At 41.4% G+C, this 27,162-nt stretch overlaps 1 protein-coding gene and 1 pseudogene across 1 annotated transcript in view; both read right to left on the reverse strand.

Moving 5' to 3' along the window:
* Positions 1-12,203, reverse strand: part of Alk (ALK receptor tyrosine kinase) — a 642,117-nt gene extending 629,914 nt beyond the window's left edge. Inside the window, exon 1 of the mRNA XM_076832815.2 lies at positions 11,549-12,203. Within this exon, the coding sequence (XP_076688930.1) occupies positions 11,549-12,203 (655 nt within the window). The remainder of the gene's footprint in view (positions 1-11,548) is intronic.
* Positions 12,204-26,521: 14,318 nt separating this feature from the next.
* LOC143379856 (synaptic plasticity regulator PANTS pseudogene) lies at positions 26,522-26,839 on the reverse strand (annotated as a pseudogene).
* Positions 26,840-27,162: the final 323 nt, after the last annotated feature.

The following is a 27,162-nucleotide window of genomic DNA, read 5'->3' on the forward strand; positions in this document are numbered from 1 at the left end:
GACAACAAAGCCTTCACACTCTGTAATGTAATATTTATTATGCACAGGATCAATACCGAATTATCAGATGTGCAAAGAAGCGGTTAAAAAGTGTCCTACAACCAAGAGAAAAACTAATCAATATAAACGGACGTAGAAATGACAGAAATAATAAAGCTAGCAGAAGGAAATTTAGAATGACTATTACAAATATGTTTAAGGACTTAGAGAAAAACATAAACATATTTGGAAAGAAATAAAAATGGAAATAGACTCTAGAGCTAAAAACAAACAAACAAAAAAACAATTATCCAAAGTACATGTAGGAAGATACAAATTGGTGTCAACATACTTTATATACAACCAGAGATATGAAAAATTGTGCTGTATATGTGTGATAAGAATTGTAATGCATTCTGCTGTCATTTACTTTTTTAAAAAAATCAATAAAAAAAACAATTAGCACATTTCCTCCTCCAAATCTCTTAATTGTTCTTCTTAAATTCAGAGCTTTATCTACCTGTGCTACTATTACATAGTTACTGCCTTTGACTTGAACCAAGTGGCTTTTGGGAAAGTAGGGAGATGATGTGGAGAAATAAAACATTTTTGATTCCCTCTGTACTTTTTGACCTGAAGGGGCCCCTTGCCCAGTTCTCTGGCCTGTAAAATGTGATTTCTACCAGGGTTTCCACTGGAATTTTGACTGCTGACCTTGATAGCTATACAGATTCCACTGAAGGAGCACCATCATGAGATGAAAGGAAAAAGTGGAGGGATGGAGATTTATTTGCATATGCACTGAGTTACCAAGATCCTTTCTCTGGCTTTTCAACCCCAAATAAAGGGTTTCTCTGGATACTTAATTTTCCATGGCACCATATCATGGCTTTGCAGAATGCCTGAATCTGGCTCATTTTGGCCTATGGACACAAGAGAAAACTACTCTCTGAAGAACCAGCCCAGGGTTCCCACTTATTAACCTGAATGATGCTTGTGCAGAGAGAGTTGAAGAAAAATAAAAGGCTTTGAGTGCAAAACTAAGGTTCAAACCCCATCCAAATGTCAGACCAAGGAACACAATGTTCAGCACTTCCAGGATACACTCTAAAGTTGCTCAACATACGAACGCCTCCCCTCCAGGTGATCATTTCTAAAGACTAATAATAATCAGCAGATACCAAAAAGAAGATGATCCAGATGTTGGGATTATCAGACAAAGACTTGAAAGAAGCTGTTCTACTTATGGCTCAGAAGGTAAAAATAAAAATTCTGAAAATGAATGGAAATGTGATTCTCAAGAGAGATAAATTATTTTTAATGGGAAATTTAAAATTTAAACAGGTATACCATGTAAATAATTACAGCAGAATGAAGATAACTGAGGGAAAGAATGTATGAGAAGGATAATATATAATGACCACGTGGGGTTTATTCTGGCAATGCAAAGCCAATTCAACATTTGAAAATCAAACAATAAAACTTATCAAATTTACAAAATAAGGAGAAAAATTCCTGTGATCCTCTCAGTAGATGCTCACTCTGAGGGAAGCTGGATACCATATGCTGAAGATGTTTCAGCAGTCCTGTGGAGAAGACCACCTGGAGAAGAGTCAAGACCTCCCAACATGACCCAGCACAAGCTGGCCAACCCCACAGGCAAGCTGCTTTCTTTGTGGACTCTGAAGCCTCAGTCAGGCTTTGTGACAGCTGCAGCCTTGTCCAATGTCAGACTGCAATCTGATGAGAGAGTCCAAGAAAAATCATCCAGTGAGCTATCCCCAAATTCCTAACTATGGAAGATAAACTATTATTTTAAGCCACTAACTTTTGGGGCGATTGACTATGCAATATTAGATATTCAATACAAAAGAAATGCAAATTAAAACCACAAGGAGGAGATATTGACACATATTGACAATATCAAGTATCTTCTGGAATGTAGAGCAAGCAACACTCTCACGTATTACTTGTGGGACTGAAAAATGACACAACCACTTTGAAAAGCAGCTTTGTAGTGTTTTATAGAGTTAAACATATATTTACCATAAGACCCAATAATTCTACAAGGGATTGTAAAAGAACTTACAATATATACCCACAAAATTACTTACACACAAAATGTTTCTAACTTCTTTATTCACTAGAGCCCCAAATTGGAAATGTCCATCAAATGATGATTGGATAAATGAATTGTCATGTATTCATAAAACGAAACATTATTAAGCAATAAAAAGCAATCTATAATGCATGCAACAACACATATAAACTCAAAATCATTATTATTTTATGTATTTATTATTTATTTATTTGGTACTGGGGATTGAACTTGGGGGCATTCAACCACTGAGCCATATCTCCAGCCCTATTTTGTATTTTATTTTGAGAGGGGGGTCTCATTGAGTTGCTTAGTGCCTCATTTATGCTGAGGCAGGCTTTGAAATTGAGATCCTCCTGCCTCAGCCTCCTGAGCCACTGGGATTATAGGCATGTGCCACTGCACCCGACTTAAAAGCATTATTCTAAGTGAAAGAAGACAGACACAAAAGACAATACATAACTCTTCAATTTTCCACTTTTATGAACCTCCAGAACAGATAAAACTCATCTGTGGAGATAGAAATCAAATCAGAAGTTTCCTATATCAGAGAATGTGAGGTTCATGGCAAAAGGTCAAAAAGAACCTTTCAGGGGTTTGAAAACATTTTTCTCCATCCTAATTAGGGTGGTCATTACACAAAACTGTATATCTATCTAACAACTCAAACTGTACAGCCAAAATGGGCACATTTTCTTGTATATGAATTATACTTCAATAAATCTGAAAACAATTATTACATAATGCTGGTCTCAGGTTGAGAAATTTTGACATCAGGTCAGAATCCTTCCAGGCTAAAAAGAATCAAGTGTTCCCTCCCTTCTCCCCAGCAAATTCTCTGCCATGTGTTGGGTCTCTTTTTCAATGTCTATGCCTCTCAGTGTCCCAAAGATAATTTGGCTTCTGTTTTCCTGGGTTGCCTCTGAAACATCTTCTGCATTCCTCTCCCACTTTCTTCACGGTGTCTCTATGTTTCTCAATCATTTTTGCCTTTCTCTTTAGGTAAATGTAATTACGTTTTTGTCCAACTTTTCCTCACTCCATTTATTACTCTCTGTACTAACTAACCTAAGACTAAAGAGTTTTAAAAATTATTTATTGATTGTATAGTTTATTTTCTCTGTTAATTTTAAACCGAACATAAGAACTATTTTTATTAAGTCATTTATTAATACATAAAATGACTGATTATAATTATCTCATGTACCTTTCAGAGTCCTTGGTTGTTACTTTTACCTCTGCAGGCTAATGACCTCATTTATAAAAGCTTCCCTTACCTGCTTCAGTAAGAGTTTTTTATAGTATCCATCTGGCCACCAAAGGAAAAAAAATATATTATCAAGAGTTGGGGATAAAAACTAACACTTGTTGAACACAGGGTAGGTATCTGGACCTTCTATATGCTTTATCCCATGTAATCCTCACAATAGCCCTGGGAGTTGGATATTATTTGTTCTCAATTTACAGGTTAAAAAAAAACTAAAGTATATTGACAAGAAAATAAATAGCCTTGGTCCAATAAATGATAGAGCAGAACTTTGACACCAGGTCTGTGATGTGTTCTATGCATTTTAGGGGGGAAAGTTTCTTTTACTTTTAACCCTACCACAGATTCAAATCCTTGTTAGCAAAAAAGGGCAGGATTAATAAAGAAACAATGTATATCCATACAAAGGAATACAATACAGCAATACAAAGGAAAGAATACAGTTACCCACCACAGTGTGGATGAATATCACAGAAAACCATGTTCAGTAAAACAACTCAAACACAAAAGAAGACACATGGTATAATCCCATCTCTGTGATGTGACTATAGTCACAACTACTGATGACTTATGAATCACGGATGGTTAGCTTGAGGTAAGGGAGGATGGATACAGATTGGAAAAAGTATTGCAGAGAACTTTGTGCTAGAAATGTTTTGTATCTCGATCTTGGTGGTGATTATATGGATGTGATATATGTAAATCATCATCAAACTATGCACAAGATTAGTACTCTCAATGTACTTTACTGTTTTTGTAATCTTGCAATTTAAAAAGAATCACTTTCCGTTGTTAAAACGAAGGTTCCTGTGTCATAATATTACATAGATTCACTGCTATAAGAGCCTGAAATTAGGCCAGGCACCATGTTGCATGCCTGTAATCCCAGCGGCTCAGGAGGCTGAGGCAGGAGGATCACAAGTTCAAAGCCAGCCTCAGCATAAGCAAGGCACTAAGCAATTCAGTGAAACTCTGTCTCTAAATAAAATCCAAAATAGAACTGGGGATGTGGCTCAGTGATGGAGTAACCCTGAGTCCAATCCTCAGTTACCCCTCCCTGCAAAAGAGCCTGGAACTGGGAAAAATGACTTTATGCTCAGACTTCCTCTGAGCTCAGACTTTTGTCACACCTTCCCTTTAGCCTTTTCCTTACTCTAAGAAATTCCAACTGCCTATCTCTCCATGAACCTGCTGTTACTTAGCCAGAAAGGTAAAAAGGCAAGGAATAAGACTTAATTTATGAAATAATTGGGTGAACCTGTCCCAAGGGAGCTCTCCTGTCCTGTTCTGAGACCTCCAACTTTCTAGAACATGTCCCAGCATACCACCAAAGGAAGCTGATAGAATTTGCCTGGATAGAAACTCAGTCTCAGAACAGCCTGATGGAAAGTTCATTTAAAATGTGTAACAGGAAAAAAATTGTTCTGAGAAATCCAGCTCACCAAAAATGGTGGCAGATATCTCCCACCCTCTTACCACATCACCACATCACCAACAGGTCAACACTCTCTTTTAGCTACCCCTCCTTCATACCTCGACGCTATATGAAAGAGCCAAGGTCATCACAAGGTTGAGAAAACAGAGGCTACTTCATAGACCAGAAAGCAACATGATGGCTCTAAGGAAGAAGACATCCATGAGGTTCCTTGATAGCTTTATTCTCAGCTCTTTCACAGGGTCTCTGGACCTACAACCACCCAAACCAACATGTTTCATTCCTTGCTCCCAAATACAGATGATATGCATGTGCATCTTCTGGAGATGTAAATTATCATCAAATGTAAGGATGGAGGCAAGGGCTCAGCTATGGCTTGTAAAAATCATTACCTACAAAATGCTGTGTGGTTGCTTAATGACCTTTTTAAGGTTGAGGCACTATCCTGAGGCAGCCTTCCAACCAAGTCCCTGGGATATATGTCTTCAGGGAATCTTAAAGGCTTAACTGCTCATAATGGGCCTGTGTCCATTAACCCGTTGGTACTGTACCTACCTGTCCATGTCTTCCACATGATGATAATGAATGGTGAGGCTGGAAACAGGAGGGAAGTGCGCAGCCCAGTTAATTAGAATATAGGAATTCCCAGAGGCCAGTGGTTCTGCACGTCCCTGCGAATGGCAGAGCCTGGACTGGACAGATCACCCTCAGTCAAGGAAGATCCACTATCTAAAATCTACTCTTCTATAATGTCTATATCTTGCTCTTTCTCAGTATAAGCTTTCATATTCTCACAAAGTTAAGGTTTGGTGTCTTTCTATGGAAAAAAAGTTGGATTGTAAATATTCTGCTTGAATCTTTGGACTGAATCCAAGTTCAAAAGACCTACAAAAAGATACATGTTGATAGAAATGAAGTAAATACCACGCTTCAATCCTCCTTCTCTTCCACAATTCTAGGAGGAAAAAAGCCTTCCATGACGAGACAACAGATACTACCCCAGTGGCCACTCCCCGCACTTCCCACGGATCCTACCTTGCATCTCTTGGGAATAAGAAGCTAGTTGCCTTAAGAAGCTATGGAGAAGCCATAGCATCACTGCTATTTCCAAGGTCACCACATGTGGTCATGCATAGGGATGATGCAACTCTGGATGGCACCATTCAGACAGACAAAAATGCACATGAAACTCTGAGAGTTGTAAAATGTGTGGCTTATAGACTGGATGCTGGAATGTTACTGGTGTGAGAAAAAACCATAAGGAATCATATTGATGGAACACTTCATTATCCATGAGGCATTTGATTAAAGATTTGTATACAACATCTAATTTAATTTCCATGACAACACCTTAAACTATTATTACCCCCAATTAGAAACACTTAGAAACAATTACTATCCTCATTTTTATAATAAGGAAAAAGGTCTCAAATATTTTAAGTAATTTTTCTAAACCATGGCTATGGCCCACCAAATATTTGTGGCAGGGTCTCTGAAAAGCATAATGGGAAAGGTTTTCACCTACTTCTATGTCTTAGTCATTCAGAATTTGCATCTTGAAATTATCTTCTCAGTGGAAAAGGCCTGATTAGAAGGCCAGGAGAACTGTGGCTCTGGTCAGTATCTAGCCAGCATCCAGCATCTCGTAACCTCTCAATGAACAAAGGAAAGTTTCTAGGTCTACTGCTTGTAACTTGTCCAACCTTGAGAAAGTGTTCTCAGCCTTCTGATTACAGTTATTCCACTTATAAAATAAAGTGGACAACTGCCCTAGCTACTACAGGATTAATAAAAATAATAAATGTGAAAGAACTTTACAAATTGTGATGTTCCATACAACTGTAACAGGACATTAATAACAGAAAGAACAGCAAAATGTCCTTTTATGGGTCAGGCCGGGCAAATTCCCATGAAGTGAGATTATCAGGCAGTAATCCCAACAGTGGCAGGACGTGGCAAATTTGGCTGGCACAGCTCCTCCTCTCTTCCCCACACACAGGCCAGTTCCTCCTGACCTTCAGAAACCCAACTTCTTTCAAAGATATTCATTGGTATTAATGGTAAGATTCTCCTCCCATACTCTGTAAAACCTCTTGTGGATTTTTTTTTCTCTTTTATGATTTTGTGGAATGTTCAATTAGATGTAGACAAACTTCATCTTTGGAATAGCCATATTTATTCTCAACATTTTGAAGAATGTTCAAGCAGTCAATAAGAGTCCACCAAATCTAGAACCAATCTCATCCTCTCAAGACCCTGTGGTCACCTACCCTGCCAATGACAGTGACACACAAAGACATACTCTCTCTCTCTCTCTCTCTCTCTCTCTCTCTCTCTCTCTCTCTCACACACACACACACACACACACCTAAAGATGTGTCTTAGATATATAATTCTCTAATAAATGTACCTTCCCCCATCGGACCTATAGACCATAACCCAGAGGAAAAAAAAAATCCGTGTTTAATTTGGGGGATAGGAAGGAATAAATCTAGTAATTTTTTTTTGTTGTTGTTCCAACCAAGATTGAACTCAGGGGCACTTGGCCACTGAGCCACATTCCCAGCCCTGTTGTTTTTTTTTTTTTTTTTTTTTAATTTATACACCAGGGTCTCACTGAGTTGCTTAATGCCTCACTTTTGCTGAGGCTGACTTTGAACTCTCACCCTTCTGCCTCAGCCTTCCACGCTGCTGGGATTATCGATCCGTGTATGCCACCATGCCCAGCTGAAACTAGTAATTTAAAAATATTTTTTTCACTAACAGTTCTATTGTGTGCTTTTCCCACCAACTTCAACGATATTATCAATATTTTTCTTTTCCCCTAGAAACAACAATGCCCAAAACCTCTCAGGAATTAGATCCCAAAACATCCTGATTCACTCTGCCATTCCCTGTCCCAGATCTCCTGCTTGTTGTGGACTTCTCAACATTTAAAAATATAGAACGTATCAATTATGAACAATGCGGCTTGTCTGACCCACATCTCACCTGACTCCCTGCTCCCTTAGAATTCCATTCCATAGTCAGAGGAATATCAGTTTCAGAAAATAAGGTTCCTGATATCTAACCTAAAGTTTCCTTCTACAAGTCTCATCCTATTACTTCTACAGCCACACTAAATAACTCCTCTCCTTCAGTGCCAGTCTCCCTCCTCCAAGATCTGTGGATTGTTACCACGGCTTTCCCTTCATCACCACTTTAGCCGGGCTATATATATTTAATTCTTTTCATCATTCATCATAAATCAGTCCTTTCAACTCTTAAATCAGCACTCTGCTCTTCTCTGGACTAGTTCCAAGTCTCCCAATTCACCTCCAATAACTGATATCCCTTCTGGGAGCTCACATTTCCTCTCTATCTTCCTTTACTCTCTATACCCTCTCCAGATGAAATGGGAAGAGACTGACTGATAAGTGTGGTCAAGGGTCAGGTGTATTGTATTGCATACCTCTACTTAAATTGCTTAGGACTCTCCACCGCACATGTAAAGACCCAAGTCATGTAGCCCTTTTCCTGGAGTGGAGAGGGAGTGTTTGTAGGAAAACAGGCCCTCCAATCCCCCAACATCCTCTAGACCCTCATCTGGAAGGGTGGAAGAAGCTGATCTCAAAACACCTACAAACCAGAATATTATCCAGGGCTATGGGCAATGCCTTGGCCCCCAGGTAAACATCTTTTATGTGATTTGGGATGTCTCAGGATAGTACATCATCATTCATATAATCCCAGCAACTGCCTCTCTATTTCATCTCCATGAATGACTCTTTTGGAGGTTTGCTACAGACCAAAATGTTGATTTCCCTCTAGGAATTCACAACAACCCACAAAGAAAGAAAAAAAAAAAAAAGCATGAGCATGTCATTCATCATAAGTCCTCTCGGGTATCCTTTTGTCCTCTCAGAAAACCCAAACCACAAGCAATTCAAAGGTTTCACTCTGTTCTAACTGGGTACTTTCCCATTTTTTGCCACATCCCTAGTCATAGTCCTGCTCAAGTTTAGGAAACTTGAATGTTCAATCTGAGAAAAATAGGGTACTTCAGGCCCCTCACTACAAAGGATGGCAAAACCATCATCCCTCTTTTTCCCTCCCCACAAATAGCCACATCCACACAATTGTTCCCCTCTAGACAAGACCACCAGCCCCCTGGGCAGAAGCAGGAAAAGATGAACTGAGCTTTGCCTACTTTCCCTTTGTGATTGAAGATCCGATGCCACAGAAGTGTTTATGTCCTTTCTATAAATCAGAGTCTATGGGAAAAGAATAAACCCATTTTCCCAAAAATTATCAACAGCAAAATCGATCCTTGTGGCAGAACCTAAGCCTGAATTTTCATACAAGAAACCAAATGGAACCACAATGATTTACATTGCCCCAAACATGAAACATGATTATAGCAGGGTATGTCCACTCAATGGGAAGGTCTACGATGGACACTGCATCTGAATGAGGCTGGGGAGGTAATGGTAAAATGAGAGGCTGGTCCTTCATGGCCAGCTGCCTAACTGCAGACAGCATATGTCCTCAGAGACAGGAGGGACCAGCCTCTTCCAAGTGTGATCAGCACAGGCCTGGAGTGCTTTTCAATAAGCTGTCTGTCTCTCTGGAGGTCATAGGGAGCTCATCCAGTTACACTTAGTGTCTTATTTGATCCCATCAATAATCATTGGATCCCAATCCTACTGAAAAATGCTTGGCCAAAATTTCTAGCCTTTTAATGGCAGAATCCTGGCTCTTTCTGAAACCAGCATTGCTAGATGTGTCAAATGATGCATAAGAGCTTGGTCCAGCTGCCAAACAGACTGCACTGCCGAGGAAAGACTTGGGATGCTCACTGCTTCCTATAGTCAGTAGCAGAGCAGAGCAGAGCAGCTCTGAAACTCCCCTACTCAGTAGTACCATCAACTCATTATGTGGGGCTTGAATGAAGTAGTACTATATTCTTCAAATGCATTATACATGTGACTCTCAGAAACACCCACTGGTAGCATCTTGCAATCCACATGTTTATAGTTGGCAAGTTTGGGGCTGCATGTGATAATGACAGCAGCAAATATAGATTGCTTTGGCCCATGGTCATTTAACGAGAGGTAATAGAGGACGCTCCAGAAAGACTCATAGATATGAAAGTGGAAGAAAATCTTCATTCCCAGAGAAAAAGTCATTTTTATTTCTATCACTAAAACATTGGGCACTAAAAGAGAATGTGTACATAAACCACAGAAGGCATGATGACATCAAAACCCAGCTGTTCTTTACAAAAGTATCCTTGGTGGGACAATTGTATCATTCTCCATCTCACTTCACTGAGGCACTAGCAAACGCATCTGACCCTATCTTTTACTATGGAGTGTTCAAATTCCAGCACTGATCACAGGGGTCATTCTGAGTGCCAATGCCACTAATGCTGATGCTGAAATATGCATCTACTCTTGTTCTTTTCTTGGAGACCACATACCAGGATGTTTTCTGCATAATGACTACAGAACCTCAGCTTCTTAATATCTCTGCTGCATAAGAATATTGACTGTGGGGAGTACGTGTGTGTGCTTGAACAGGCATGGGAGATACTTGCAGCTCTACAATGGCCATTTTTCAATGCTTTTCATCCAATTAATACTTGATATTAGTGGCCAGTGGAGCATAAGAACTTCATTTATTTCTAATGATGAGAATGATAGAAAAGAAGCTGGGTTTTCTCAATGGAATTAGTGTAGGCTGTTTAAAAACATGATTTCTCTTCTGTGCTTTGCTCATTCATTTGCATGGTATATTTTATTCAGGAGTTCTTCCCCGACACTCTTACAAGAGAAACATCCATTCAAAACTACCTGGTTTTCCAGTCAAATTATCATTTGGAAGAGTTAGAAGTAAGTGCTGCACACTCATCCCCAACCCAGTGAATATGGGAAGAAATGAGGAAGTAAATGAAACAGAAACCTCATTTCAGGAGTCTCCAGCAGAGAGATCTGCAGTGAAACGGCTGCCAGAGACTATCACCAAGAGCTGCGATTGCAGACATTCAAGCTAAAAATCAGAGAAGGGAAGAGGAAAGGGAAGGGGAAGAGAAACAAGAAAGCCAACTATTTTTTCCTTCCTGGCTTCATAGTGACTTCCTCAAAGCAAGACAATCTTTACAACTTTCCTCCCTCTTTCCACACCTCCTCCTGTTCCCTGATCCTTATTTCCTCTGGGATTCTCCCAGGACATCTGAGAAGATGAGGGTCTGAGAGTGCAAAGCAGACAGGGGGTAAGAGTAGAGGTAGTGCAATGAATTAACAAGGAAGAGTGAATCCCTCCAAAAGTAACAGTTGGGAGGCATTCAATAATATGAAGAGAACCTTTATATTCCCTAAGAAATTATACCCCAAATCTGTGGGTGATCATGAAGAGGAACATGGAGGAGAGTGAAAGGATAATAGTTTTCAGATGTAGTACCAAGTTGGAACTTGGAAATAATAGGAGGGTTTCAACCATTCTAGGGCTCCAGGAAGAAAGGTAACCAATTCTGGCTTGGACCTTGTGTAGAGGGCATTATGCCAAAAACAGAAAACTTTTCTCCCAACTCGATTGCTAAAAAAGCAAGGAAGGTCCTTGGGAGCCATCGGCCTCAGGAAAAAAGTAAATTACAGTCTAACTTTAGGAATGAGGAAAGAAAGCTAAGAAGCTTTTGGGAAAGACGGGTGAGGGGAACAGATAATAGTGGCTGCAAATCCATGTAACTAAAAAATGCGAATCCCAGCACACTCTGGCGGGAGCTGCTCACCGATCCCAAAGATCTGGAAGAGAAGGCGGGGCTGGGAGGCGCGAATCGCCGCGGACAGCCTTCCCTCTCTGCCCACTTCTGATGCCTTCTTCTCGGGCATCAGGCGGATCCTCAGCCGCCCTTCGCCGTGACGAATCCACCAGCTGAACAGCTCACTGAGGTTAAACTGGAGCAGTCCCACGGCCGCCTCTTCTGGGGGCCCAACGCAGCCCTCAAGAATAGCCTCCTCGCCCAGCTCCAGCACCAGCTGCTTGGCGCGCCGGAGCTTGCGTATCGAGCCACCTTTCAGCACCCTGGACAGCGTCGGGTCCGCGGCTGGGGAGAAGGAGCTGGCCGCCGGCGGCCCCAGCAGCCTAACCAGCGGGGCGCAGTCCAGAGCCAGCGAGCCGCGCGCCTCCAGCCGGCCAGCCCTCGACTCGGAGGGGGATGGCGGCGGCAGCAGCAGGTCTCGGGCGTAGACACGGAAGAGCGAGGGCACCACGAAGTCCACCGCCAGACTCTTCCTCTGCAGGCGCGAGTAGCTGAGCGGTTCTCGGGGCTGCAGTGGTGCCCCAACTGCCTGTGAGCCCGCACGCTGCTCGGTCGGGGTCCCGGAGCCCAAGGCTGCCGCTGAAAGCAGCAGCGGCAGCAGCCACAGGAGCCGGGTGGTTCCCATCCCGTCAGAGAAGGGCTGTTTATATTAGTCTCCCGACTCTCCTGGCCCAGCCTTGGCCTTCGCTTTCCTGCAAACGCAAAGGGCTACAAACAGTCCTTGGTCCTAAAGGGCTCCTTGCCTCTGATCTTGATTCCCTTGCTTTCTCCAAGCTGCAAGGAGGCAAGCAGAGGTCTGAATAAAACGGAGCTGGAAGTCAGGGGCGCGTCCAGAGAACACGAAAGGCGCTGGGTTCGACAGCTGGACCCTGTACCTCTTGCTCTTCACGCTGAGTGCCGCGCCCCCGTCTGTAGCTCGCTGCGCTCCCGAATGACAGAAAGTACTACGGCTGAAGGGAGGTGGCAATTGGGTACCGTCCTCTCCTGCCCCCCGCGGCCGGACCTGAGGTCTGTCAGCTCTCCTGGCAGCCTCCAACCCTCCGCAACTTTTCAGGCTGGGAACCGTGGATCTAAGCGGGCACCCGCTGTCCTGGCCTCCTCCAGCCTCCCTTTCGGCTCCTCTGAGCTCCGCTTCCCGAGCCTGGGCGAGAGTCAAGGAGGGGACTGCTTTCTAGTACCCCTCTAGGCGACCTCTGCTGCAGGAAGTCTTCGGACAGCGCTGCCGGCTGAACTTCTGGAACCAGAATCGGAGACTCAAGTGCTGCAGAGTCAAGACTCTGGCCGCCACCGCGCAAGTTTGCAACGTCCTTGCTGTCACCCGCGTCTGGGTTCCTCGGAGTTCGTAGGCTACCGAGCGGCCCCGGAGGCAGTGAAAGCATTCAGGGGAGGGGAGCCCGAAATCTTGTCCCCTCCTCACCTATCCTTAGCGCCAATGGCTTCAGGTGGCTGGCCAGAGGGCAGCTGGAAGGCGTCTCGGTGTTCCACGATTCCCCGGACAGCGGCAGCGGGGGGTGTCAGCTGCCACCGCCGCTGCCGCCCTCAGAGCCGCTGGATCGCATCTGCCCCGGCGCCCGCCACTTGCAGCTGGCGGAGCCGCGAGCGCGCGCCGGGAGGGGGCGGGGCCGCGCCGGGGGCGGGGCTCGCGCGCCAATTCTTTGCGGCTGCTAAACTCACGCAAGCCCGCCCCGTCCCGCCCATGCTTACCAACCAATGGCGAAGCGAGGTCGGCTTCCTATGCAAATCTGCAGAGGCTTTGGTGTTCATTGAGAAAAGCACAGAGTCCGCCCCGCCTTCCCTCCCTCAATTCCTCTTCTTGGTTCCCTTCCTCCAGATTCTCTGCCCTATTTCTCTGCTCTTGCAAACAGGAACGTGTTTTGAACAAATGGAAAACTGGAAGAGATCTTTGTAATCAAGCACTCTAATAATGCATTTAATAGATCAAACGGGTCCAACTTCAGAAAAGCAGGTTCCAGAATAAAACTGTGGAGACGAATGGAAGGCAGGAGGGGGAGCGGTGGCAACACGACATCACTAAATCCAAGAACAGCTTGTATTGGGGTGGTGAAACAGAATTTTCTCTGACTCTCATTATTTGAATGCGTTCCTGGAAGCCTAGAGGTCACCCAATTCACACAGGAAAAGTTGACAGTGGGGGTGGAGGTCTTGCAGAGAGTTGTTCTTCAGCTACAACAAATACCTTCCAAACCTCTGTCAGTCACCCCGTTTTCTCAGAATGGTATCCGAATATATGCCACCTCCTCTAGTTTCTGTAAAGTGAATCTGCAGTGCTGGGGATTGAACCTGGAGTCTTGGGCATGGCAAGCAAACACTCTACCACTGAGCTGCATCTCCAACCCAAGGCAAATGTTTTCAAATCATTTCACAGAGGAGGACACTGAGTTGCAGAGAACTTAAGTGATATTCCCTGAGTCATACGGTCATATGTGACCCCCAAGGCTTTACCGTGTATTCTCAACCAGTACTCTGTCATACCCCTCCATGAATAACAGGAGAAGGTATAGGGGTGACTTATCTGCTTACATCCTTGGTAATGAGAGCTGAGAATCTCAGAGCTTTCTCACTTGTCAGGGCTGTACCTCTGGTCTCTTTTTCCTTTTGTCCCCTAAAAACTGCCAATACAGAATTCAGATAATGTCTGTGTTTATAACAAGCAGTTGACTAGAACCACAGACAAAAAAAATTATAATCTTTAGTTCACACAAATCCCTCAGAGTTCCTTCTTCTCAAAGGTTGGTTGTCAGAGCTGGTGCTAACTGTTGGAGCTAAGGATAAGGCAAGATTCCCCACTCAGCTCACAGCCTGACAGGTAGCAGAAGAGCTTCCTCGAATCAGAGCACTGTGTCTGGTGGAATCTCTCTCACTGAGCCACAGAAGGTGGTAACCAAGTGGAGCCCCTGCTTTCCCAGGGATGCAGCTCATTCCAGCACAGTGGCATCACCTTTGGCCAAAGGAAGACCTAATGGGCCAAGAAATGTCACTTCCTGGAATGACTTGCTTCTGACTATATATGCAACTCACTTGATATGGCAGGCATCTGGCTTCTCCCTGGAACTCAGACTGGATAGGCTGACTTTACAAGTTTAAGGGCAAAGATGTATCTAACCCAAGGAGAAGAAAAGATGCCCCTATATTGGAGGAGGAAGGGAGGGAATTTAAGAAAGAAAGGAAGGAAGGAAGGAAGGAAGGAAGGAAGGAAGGAAGGAAGGAAGGAAGGAAGGAAGGAAGAAAAAAGAAAGAAAGAAAGAAAGACAGGAAAAGGGTAAGAGCATGGAGGTTAATACAGTGTGTGCAAATATTTGGATTTTCATCAGATTTTGATAGTGTGCACACTGGTGAAAAATAATTTTCTATTTGAAATATGGAAAATAGTAAAATGCCAGTTCTTTCACTCTCCACTCCATTCCTTGTATCTCTGCATAATTCTTGCACAAAGGCAAATTGACTCCCGTCAGTTGTCACACTGATTCAAATGCTAAAACCAATGGCCACTAGGGGGCTGTAGAGACTTGAAACTAAGATGAACTGCCAGGGTGTAACGTTCTCCCTGACAAGTCCCTCTCTGTGCCTTGCTTTTGCACCCGGTGGCCACAGGGGTCTCAATTAACTCTCATGTTTTTATAAATTCTCCCAAGGAAGGACAAGTACCTTTCCCTGTAGATTAAATTACACTAAGTCTCAAAAATATTGTTCTCTTTTTGTTATATAATTTTAAAAGACAGGAATTGGTATCGATAGCCTATGGTCAGGCATTATACTTATGCATCTAGATGGGGTGTATGTGTGTGTGTGTGTGTGTGTGTGTGTGTGTGTGTGTGTGTGACATCACATGAAGTGCTTTTGGGGGGAGATACATATTATTATTTTCATTATTTATGGAAACAAAGAGGCTAAGACTCAGAGAGGCAAAATAATTTGCCCAAGGTCAAACAGCAAGTAAATAACAGGGATTGAATTTAAACCAGTGATTCTTTTCCCCCCAAATTACACATCCCACTGGGACAAATTAGGCCTTTTTGTCATGCCTACAGCTATAATTTTGACATCTTTATCCTATGTTATCACCACTAAAAGAAAAGGTGATGAGAAAATGGAGTTAAGAGCAAATGGGAGGGCTGGGACTATAGCTCAGCAGCAAAGCACTTGCCTAGCATGTGTGAGAAACCGGGTTCAATCTTAGAACCACAAAAAAAAATCAACAAATACAATAAAGGCTTTCTGTCCATTTACAAAATTTTTTTTAAAACAGCAAATGGGAGAAGGAAAGATAAAAGGTATGGGCTGTGATAGTTAGAATGTCTTATGCACTTCTTATGGGCTGGTATATTTCAAAATAATTAGCATGCATTATCTCATTTAATATTCACAGAAACACTATAATGGGAAGGAATAGTATCTCCATTTTACAGAACCCAAATGGAAGTTCAAGAGGAGTAACTTCTCAACAGCAAGATTATACAGGAAATTAGATTTGTTACCTGAGTTAAACCTGAATACTGAGTAAGAAGTCCAGCATCATAAACCCTGGGTGACCTCCTAAGAGAGAGAGATGGGGTGGAACAGACTGAGGAAAAGAGGAGAAAGCCAAAGTTCAAACCAGAGGGGAGATGAGTGGATAGGAGTGGCTGAGAGGGCATATATAGACACTAGAAACCCTGAGGAGACAATCAAGTGAGCTGAGCCATTTGGGGTCACCATGAAGATGACTTAGGTGGTTAAGTGGGAGAGGAGGAAAGTGAATAGACCAAGTGTCAAGATACAAAAACACCAGGAGGGCACTGAGACCACCAAGATTTTCTGTGGGAAGTTTCCAATTTCTATAAACAAAGGAATAATTAGGGGGGCTTTGAATTTTCTATAAGGGAGGTCACAATAAAATGGCATTTTAAATCTAGGTTGTATGACTTAAGACAAAACACAATTCACAACAGTAAAATCTGACTGGGACCTACAGCACTAATTAAGTCAGACATTCATTTGGTAAACAAATTTTTCTTGAGCACCTAATATATACAAGATAAATGGAGTCCTCCACCTCTTGAAGCTCAAATTCGAATGCTGGGAGAACGATACAATACCTAGTTTAATGGAAGAGTTTCATGCTCTAATATGCTTTAGACCCTCATCGTAGCATCTTGAACCAACATCCAGGTTTAACATGGCTACTGAACACTTGAAATAAGTCTTCTACTCCAAATTGAAATGTGCTATAAGTATAAAATACGCACCACATTTCAAATATTAATGATGGGGATATATGTAAAATCTCTCATTAGTAAGATGTAAATCTTTCATTATTGTTTAATTGAAAATATGTAAGGGAAAATATGTAAAATTTCTCATTATTGTTTAAGTGATGGCATTTTACAGAATCCATTAAACAAAATATATTATTATGGCTAATTTTAATTTTTAAATAGTTTTTGGAAAAGTGGTTATGGTCTTGGACAAAGATTTTAACCTCTTGGGCCTTATCTCTCAGGCTTAAAAGTAGATTATCACCTCTTTCTGATGAATTTTTTGTGACAATTAAATATGATAACACATGTGAAATTTCTAACTGAAAGCATGACACATGAGAGGCACTTGCTAAGCTAAAGGAAGAAAGTACTGATGGTCAGATTTCAAATGTGAGGACTGGATAGGGATGTGTTCTAGCTGAAGGAAGCTGTGTTATATGGACCTGTCGGTGACCAGGCTGACCTTGACTTTCTGATTACTTTGGGATAAATGGATTGACCTAGAAATGATCCTGAACAATAAATCAATAAGTCTAAGGCAAGAAAGCATGAGGGTTTAGGGGAGAAGGAGGGGGAATAAGAGTGGCAGAGGAGGAGAAAGAGGAGCAGGAGAGGGGGAGAAAAACAAGCAAGAGAAAAATCAGTAGAGTTGAGATTAGAGGAAATTTGTCACTAAGACATTTGGAAACCCATAACTACAGTAACTAACCCTGTGCCAAGAGCAAGAATCAGAACTCAGAAGACGTATCTAAATGAACCATAATTTATATTCAGGATATGGGATTATTATAATCATTTTCTGGCTTCTCAGAAGCTGTGTGACCTTGGAAAAATACTTGATTTATCTGGGCTCCTATATCACATTAGAAGAAAGAATCAGATATAGTCTTTAAGAGACAATTCTAAAGTCCTGTGTGAGAGTCCTCAGGTGACCCTGGACCTCAAGCACCTGTCAGTTCTGAACTGACAGGTGCCAAAAGAAGTGTGAGCTTCCAGGGAACCCGGAAGTGAACTTCGTGGATAGAGGGAAAACAAAACAAGGATTTCTTTAAAAGATGTCTCTGCTTGTGAACAAACACAAGCTCTGAATCTATGACCTGCAATTGTTGGCCAGTCATATATAAGATATCTTCTAATATCCATCATGCTAAGAGAAAAGTCATTAAATGTCAATTTAGTCATTATTTATTAAGCTCCTACTATGTGCCTGGCTTCACATGATGTGCAGAGCCAAGACATTGTAGTGAATAATGCAGTCTAGGTTTCTACTGTTAAGGGCCTTGATAAAATTTTAAAACTCAGAATATAAAATTGAATCTATACTTATACTAAACCTGGGTGAAAATTATAAGCAAACAAAAAAACATTGAAAAATAGACCTATTGGAATGGTAGGATTGTGAGGGAATTTCTTCTTATCTTTTGTTTTTCTTTTCTTTCAAATGGCTTTTAATATTTTTATATAATAAATGATAATAGAATTTGAATTCTCCCAACTCCCCCCCCCAAAAAAAACCCAAATATGATTAACTTAAAACAATGAAATATACTCATAGCTCATGTCCATTTCTGGGGAGCAAAAGGCTCTGACCATTGTAGTCTCTAAGAGATCCAGGCTGGTGGAGTGGAATTCTTATCAAGTTGGGGATTCTTGTACCAAGAAGTAAATACTCTAACCTAGAAAGGGTGCATATCACTTCTACTCATATTCACAAGACCCCACCCCTGTCATGCAAGGGCTTACAAGATACACAGAAATATCTAGCAAATGGCCTTCTTGATTCGCAAAAAAGAGTAAGGCCCGAAGGTGTCACACTGGATGAGTTAGACTAGGAAGGGTCCAGAAGGCTAGAGTTACCCAGAGAAAAAATGACCTTACTGAACTCCCGGGGTGGGGGGAGCATTTTATGGTCAAGATGGGGGAGCCCGACCACCATGAGAAAGCACAGATTCTCCTTGCATGATGTCCACAGACAAGACATTGTAGTGAGGTACATGCTTCTAGTCTGCGTGTACCTCATTGTGGAGGCAATAAGAGAGCCCAGTGCTCTCATCTCTCCTAAGGCATGACATAAGAGGTGGCAGAGATGCATAAAAACATCCTTTCCCAAACACCAAAGAGTGACAGCTCTCTCCTGGAAAATATAAGCAACCTCATATCTACAAAAGAGAGAGGAAACAACAAGAGAGATGAAAGCAAACCATGATCACCACTGTGTACGCACAGCAATCCCTGTGTTTGCTGAACCCCTGCACATTAGGGAAGAAGAGCAGGCGCTATTACTGTAACTAACAAGTGTTGGTCTCATCATCTGCTTCCATTCTCATGTATCCTTGCCTTTTTAAATATCCTTTTTGGCTAAGGAAGATGAAAGAAAGGATTTTGGGGGGTAATTTGATTATCAATATAACCTTCTTGGAGAGTCTTTTTAAGGGCTCCAAATCAAGGCTGCAGCGTCCATTTCATTTAGTTCTCTCTGATTTTCAGCCAAGACAGGTGAGCGCCTTGGCCTGTGACTTTTAGTGGCATTGTGGAGAAGACTTTTGGTGCCTTGGAGCTTAGTTACGTCTATGTGATGGACCAGATTGACTGTAAGCAAGTTGATCTCTGAGCAATAGATTAAATCCAATTGACTTGCTGCAGTTCTCTTAATGATCAAAGAAAAGCTTCCACTGACCAGTCTTATCTATCATTCCACCTCTCTGCCATCCTACCTGAGTCTCAGTCCCTGCTTTCTTTTCTTATCTGGACCCTGGGATGCTGAGTGCCTTTGACTGAGGCCAGCCCAAGTGTAGACACCAATCTTAGTTCTACTTAAGAAGGATTGAGTTCCAGCAGCTCAGCATCAACTCACTCTCAATAACCCCCCTTCACTCTGAAAGCTATTTCTTCCAATGCATTGAATAAATCCTATTGTCTTAACTGTGATCAAGCCACACCAGATTCTTAAAAGGCAATATTTTAGTTTCATTTTCAGGACCCTCCCCAAGGCCATACACTTCCTCCATTTTTTGCCAGTCCAGCTGTGTGTATGTGATCTCCTGTTCCTCTCTCCCAGGGATATGAACTAGAGACGCCTATCTTTGCTTCCCTTTCTCCGACTTCTGATTGTGCCTGCAGCCAAGGTGTCAAGGGAGCATCACTAAGTCTCTAGGTACCCTAGGCCATGGTCTTAGCTGAGACAAACAAGAGACTCCAGAGAAGCCAACTCCAGGCTAGTTTGAGCCAAATGGGTTTTCTGTTGAAATTTGAATTAGGAAGCAGAGACTGTGTGGAGCTGACCTTTGAATCATTTTCATAATAGGATATCAAAATGCCCCCTATCCTAAGAACTGATAATTACCATCAGATTTGTGGCCTTACTCATCCCAATGTGACAAAGCCCCAGTGTCTTCTGCCATTGTCCCTTGCTTATTGTGAACTGAGATGGATTTGTACAGCACTGGGGAAACCCAGGTCCACAAAGACCATCTTTCCAAAGTCACCAATCTGGACATGAAGTCTGTTAAAAGCAAAAGAGGCACATCAGAGGCAGTTTAGAAGTAGCTTAGATGCTATAAGATTCATATTTTGTAGATATTTCAAAGCTTTGTATATCAATCATTGTTGATTCAAGGGAGGCAGGATGAAAGGGTATATAATACCAATGGGCAATAGAGAGAATCTTCTCATAAACAGGGAGAGCTATCTAGTTTCAGGTACAAAAGGCTCTTCTGTACCTCCTTCCCCCTTCCAAGTCCAAAATCCTTCCCTGCCTGATTGTTCCTGGTGGTTTACCAACCTCGTATTAGCCTGATAACTAGTCCCTCACCTTACAAAACAGACCCCCAAACCTGCTTACCAGTCCGAGATGTTTAGTTCTGGAATACTAATAAAGCTCTGGAGGCCAATGTCCACCAGTGTTAACCAGCCCCCAAAATAGCCCCACCACTTTATATCTGCATCCTTGCACATTGCCTTCCCACATTACAAGGGCTAGCCAGTGTCACCAAAAGGATATGCAGAGTGAGTGACTTCTGAATTTGGTCATAAAAGACATTATGGTTGTCTTTTGACTTATGATCACATGCTCTTGGGGAAGCCAGCTACCATGTTGTAAGGATACTCAAGAAGGCATCCATGTGGCAAGGAACAAAGCAGTAAGTCAGTCCAACATAAGCCAAATTTGCCAGGCATAAAATGATAAGCTACTGGGGAGGCAGATCCTCCAGCCCTGGCCAAGCCTTCAGATACCTGTAGCCTCAGCCAGCATATCTTGATTGTAACCTTGTAAGAGACCCTAAGCCAGATCCACCTAGCTAGGTCAAATTTTTGACTCATATAACCTGAGCGATAACAAATGTTTACTGTTATTTTAGATTACTATGTTTTAGATTAGTTTGTTTTGCAGTAATAGATTATATCACCTCTTCCAACTCACCAGGTTCCTCTGTCTTCCCTCTTAATTGTTTCCCCAACCAAGCCAGTCATTGAAGGCCAATCCACTACAGTGGGCACCATATGTACCCAAACACCCACCAAATTAGGATTCCTTGCTACAAATACAGCCAGAGGCTGGATACCCCAGAAACATTTCACTGTCCTGTTAGTACCTGCAGCAGAAGCTGCTGGGAAGAGAGAGCCCTAGGAAGACATCTTTTCACTTTTTTCCTTTGTAGAATTCACTTTGTGGTTATAAAAGCAATATACATTAATTGTAGGAGATTTGGGAAATTCCAAAATATATTTAAAAGGAAGTTTAAATAACTTGCATTATCACTATCTAAAACTAATGATTTAAAATTTTGGTATACATCCTTCCAGTATTATTTTAAATTTGTATAATTCCATTCATGCAGAGTTATGTCCTGTGCTATTTTTTAAAACTTAACTTTATATTGTGAGCATTTTTCCAGATCACAGAGCATTCTAGGGATTTATGATTTTCAATAACTGCATAGAATTACAATATATAGATGTACCATAATTTGTTTAACCAGTATCTATTTTTGGACATGTGGGTTTTTTCTACTTCTTTGCTGTTATGAAGAGTGCTATAGCTAGTATTCATGTACATCAATCTTGGTTTGTGAATTGGATTAATTCTGTAAGTCATGAATCTCTTTGTATTTCAATTAATTTCTTTAGATTCCCCAAATTTCTTTTTAAAATGTGTAGACACTAATGCATGCATGGAATTGAAAAGTTACAAAAAGTATAGCTTTTTCTCTCCACAGTTCCCTGAGCCTCAGAATTTATTTCTCCAGAAGCAAGAATTGTAACTCATTCTGGAATATTCATGCAAATTTCTTCTAAGTGTATATAATCACAGATGTCTATGTCAGCTCTCCTCAAAATGGGGTCCATAGACTTCTGGGGTTCTCCTTAAGACTTTTTTGGGGAGAACATAAGATCAAACGTATTTTTAAGTTTATACCAAAGCATTATTCACCTGCTTCACTTTTACTGTTTGGTGTACACTGAAGTTTTCCAGAGGCTATGTGACATCTGAAACATCATCATTTTGTCAGCTAATGAACTGTGTGCTTTTGTACTCCTGAGTTTTCTAGAACTTTCTAAGACAATCTCTTTAAGGTCCTTGATAATTTTTAAGTGTGTGAAACCTTCCTGAGACCAAAATGTTTAAGATTGGTTGGTTTCTCTTTCTCTCTTTCTTTCTCTCTCTCACACACACAGTTACACAATCAGTTGCCTACTGTGCATAATACTTACCTTTTTAAAAATATAACAATGTATTATATACATTTTATTTATATAACAATGTATTTTTAAAACAACCTTTTGGTGTTTTTACGTGACTATATTTCATTTCATTTTATGGTTGTTTTACGAGAGTTCAACCAGTTCCTATTGATGGAATTTAGGTTTTCTTTAAAAAACAAACCTGTGTCGTCATTATTACTATCATATAGCAATATCCATTGCACAGAATAAACTTGTGTGCTTTTCATTTTTTACAAAGGCAATGTCTTTATGGTCAACTCTTGGTGGTAGAATTTCTGGCACATTTAAATTAGGTATGGCCAAACTGCCTGGCATAGAGAATACATTTATTTTTATGTTCATGATAGTCGAGAACAGCAGTTTCCTCATATCTTCACCATCATAGTGTGTTATCAAATCTTTTACAATTAAAATCTGTTAAAAATATTCCATTGCACTCTTGAGTTCTGTTTCTCTTATTATGAGTAGAACAACTGCATTTTCTTATTTTGAAAAATTTTTGGCATCTTCTTTTCTGGAAAGTTTCTCCTTATGTACTTATCTTCCGACGTGTTGGTTTATTCTCATTGATGATTAGGATATCTTCATATATTAAGGAAGTTGACACCTTTCTGTCTTTTGTCTTTTGATTATTTTATATTACCACACAAAACAACTTTCATAATTATCAAATTAATAGTAGTTTCAGGGGGCCTTTAGTCTCTACTACTTAGGAGGCTGAGACAGGAGGATCATTTGAGCTTCCAGTTTGAGATCTGCCTGGGCAACATAATGAGATCCTGTCTCAAAGGGAATAAAAAAAAGTTATATCTTCTATGGATTCTGTGGTTATATCTAAACTATACACATACACACACACACACACACACACACACACACACACAAACACACACACAATATTTTCTAGCATTTTCATAGGTTTTTATTTTAAATCTTTCTAATATCTTTGGATTTTTTGGTAAAGAATTAGATTATAATGGAAGTTATACTCCATGTATGTATGATATATCAAAACACATTCTAGTGTGATATATAACTAAAAAGAACATATAAAACTTTTTTTTAAATTATATTATAATCAAACTTTATTTTTGAATTTTATTCCTACATGGGACTCATTGTCCCAACACTATTTACTTCATAAACATATTTCCCCACTGATAAGAAATGCTACCTTTATCATAAAATAAACTTTTGTCAACATTTGGATCTCTTTCTGATTCCCACATTCAGTTATATAGATCCACCTTTGACCCCTCCCTAGTCACACACCATATGCAATAGGTAGAAAGTTGTGCCTTGCTCCCAACTGTTTATTCTTTTCAGAGATTACGGATTTATTCCTGCTCATTTTGCCTTATGAATTTTAGAACTGACACAGATAGTCCAAAACAAATCACTTACTGAGATCACTTAAAATGTACAAATTAACATGGAAAAGTCTGCCTTCTTTATAATATTGAGTCTTTCTAACACAGGAGGCATTTTTTTTTACAATGCTGGTAAGTAACATTTAATAATTTATTCATATAGGTCTGGCATATTTCTTGTAAAGTTTATTCATGTTGTTTCTTTTGCTACTATAAATAAAATTTTTCCATTGCAGGTGTGTTTTCTAATTGCTTAATGACATTACATATTGGAATGCTATTGATTTCCTGATATTAATTTTGTATCCAGCCCTTTTTTTGAATAAACATTATTTAGTTTTTCTAGATTTCCCAAGTATACAACTATATCACCTGCAAACAGTGTTTATTTTTCTTCTTTCTTTTCCAGTTTGTTCATACCTCCTATCCTTATCAAATTTCACTGTATAACGCCTCCAAAATACAGTCAAATCCTAGTGAGGGTAGTGCAAAATCTTATGTCGATCCCGACTATATGGGAATGATTCTAATTATCTCATCATTAAGCCTGATTTTGAAATTTGCCTTGAGAATTAAATTTTTTTATTAAATGATAAATCTCACCCTTCCAATCTCTGTGTTCCTATCAGCAGTGCAGCTCTCTCACTCAATCACCATGCCCCTCTCCTGCATCTACCACACAACATGTGCACATCTCAAACTGGAAGAATGAGCATGCCTAGAATCGGGGTACATGCATTCTGGCCTGAACACCAAGATTAGACATTTTAAAACATTTTCCTCTAAAGGAGACTACCAAAATATATACCAATTTCAGCTGAGGGTTGCAGAGTGAGAAGTTACTATGGGACCTGACTAGTTTTCAAGGAACATTTAAGAAAGAAAAAATTCTTGCAAAAATCTTCAAACCCAAACCTGGTTCATCTACCATTGCTCCATTGAACTCTTCCCCCACCCCCAGACCCCTGAGTTCTTGTTTAACTCTTACTCATAAAGCATAACTGAGCCTTGACTCAAAATCATTTCAGACACTTTCTCTATCCTGACCCAGAACCAGCTAAGGCTGACCCTAAGCAGAATATAAGACCACACTTCACAGCAGTTTCCCAACAAACTAAGATTAGTCAGGATGCTTGCTTGGAACTTAGACTCCCAGGCCCCCAAGATCTGCTGGCACCATGCACAGGGACATTTGAGGAGCACAGCCTGATGGTTCCAGTGGATGCTGCCGGAACTGCTAAAGGACCTAGGAGTTCAGCCCTTTGTCCTTAGCTCTTCAAGATTTGAGTTAAATCACTGGATTGTCCCTAGAACTATCAAGTGTGCTAGGGCCACCCTAGGGGGACAAAAGGCATTTCTATACTACATTGGCTCAGAATCTCCCAGGCTGTCTATACATTTCTGGGATGGTAGAGACACACCCAAACCATCCCTGGATAGATTCTAGTGGATACTCTGAATGAAAGAGGTAAAGTGTGCCTGTTAAGATTGGAACAAAGGAGGTGACTTTCGAACACTCTTTGAAGAAATCAGCTTTTTTTTTTTCCACACTTGGAAATTTTATTTGTTAATGTATGCCTTTCTGAAATGATCACTTATTTTGTTTCAAAGAACAAATTGAAAGATATTTAACCCACTGCTCATAGCCAGGAAAGGATAGGAGAGAGTGCTGGACACATACCCAAAGTGGTCCTCAGCATTGCACTTGGAGACAGTTACACAGCCACAAGGTGCTAAACCACCTTATTTAGTAATAAACTTCTAAAAAAAATTAGTGCTCTTGGTGGTTCATATGCATATATTTGACATGCCCACCCCAAGACTCATATATTGATGTTTAATTTTTGTCTTTCCCTTAAATTACAATAGAAACTATTTGAAGAAAACTTATCAGCCTTAAAATAAAAGACCCAGCCCTTTTGTATTTGTGTTTTTGACACCAATATTCCATGAACTTTTGCAAGGTTGTTTTCTATTCCTATGTGCACTTCTTAAAAAAATCTCCAAGGGCCTCCTTGGGAGCCTTCCATGAAGTTTCCTAGTGCAGAGGAGCCAGTGAGCTCCTGCCTGCTTGTCACACCCCACCTGCATCTGCAGTGAAATTGAGCATGCTTGATGTCAAAGGTTGCAATACATAATCATAAAGCCTGGGATGTGGTAGTCTATTTCCCAATGACAAGGAGAGTAGTTCATAGAAGTACAACTGTTTGACTTAACCAAGTGTCCACACTTGTCAGGGTTCTCACTCAAGTTATCCTGAGAATCCTATACCCAGAGACGTATCCCTGGGGTAGGCATTAATAAGTCTGGCCTCACTGCTCACAGGTACCTGCCACAATACTTGGCTTCCCATAATCTTATAGAGAGGGTAATTGTCTTTCAGTGCATTGTGGTGGTAGATACCGTGATGCTGGTGAGAGGCAAGCAGGTTAGGGCTACAGATGTCCTGTTCTGTGTAACAGGTTGAGTGGAAACTCAAGGGGGTCCCTCCCATTAGATGGTTTGGGCTGGTCACAGTTCTTAGGGCTGTGTGACAGCTCCACTTGAAACAGACTTGAAGAAGCTGTACAGGCCAAGGAGAGGGACGCTTGTCACTCATTTTTTTCCTGCAGCAGAGGAAGGTGCCAGTCAGCAGGAGGGCTCTGTCTTAGGGCCCACACCAGGGTGTTCTTCTGTGCAGCCTGGACACTTGTTTGCTCACTCTCACAGAGGGATCGCTGCGTCTCGGTGCTATGGTGTTCCTCCCAGTCACGACAACTGGCCAGGTCGCGCAGCCACTGTTCGCAGGTCAGGAGCTCCCCGTGGACATAGTAGTGATGCATGAAGTTCCGCGCGCTGCGACAGAGCTTCCACTCAGCTTGGTAGGCCTCACAGGGTCGCGGAGGCATCCAGTTGTTGCCTTCGGCCATGTTGAATCTACTGCCAAGCCACAGCGCATCCAAGAAATCAACTTTTATAGGAATGGGCACCTATGAGAAGATCTTTCCAGACACGAAGATCATGTGCCCAAGGCTGGTTCTGTAGCTCCACCTCATTGGTGGAACCTGCTTCGGAAGCCCAGGCTGCACCTGAACTGCCTTGTAGGAAGGCAACAGGAACCAACATGGCATCTGCTGCTCCCTGGTTACACTGATCACTGGCAGCTGGTTCCCACTTTTGTGGGAGGGGGCTGGTTGCCAGTACTTATCTCTCGCCTGTTTCTCCTTCCTCCTCTCCCCTACACCTGATGATG

The sequence above is a fragment of the Callospermophilus lateralis genome, chromosome 14 (assembly GCF_048772815.1).
Source record: "Callospermophilus lateralis isolate mCalLat2 chromosome 14, mCalLat2.hap1, whole genome shotgun sequence".
NCBI classification, from domain to species: domain Eukaryota; kingdom Metazoa; phylum Chordata; class Mammalia; order Rodentia; family Sciuridae; genus Callospermophilus; species Callospermophilus lateralis.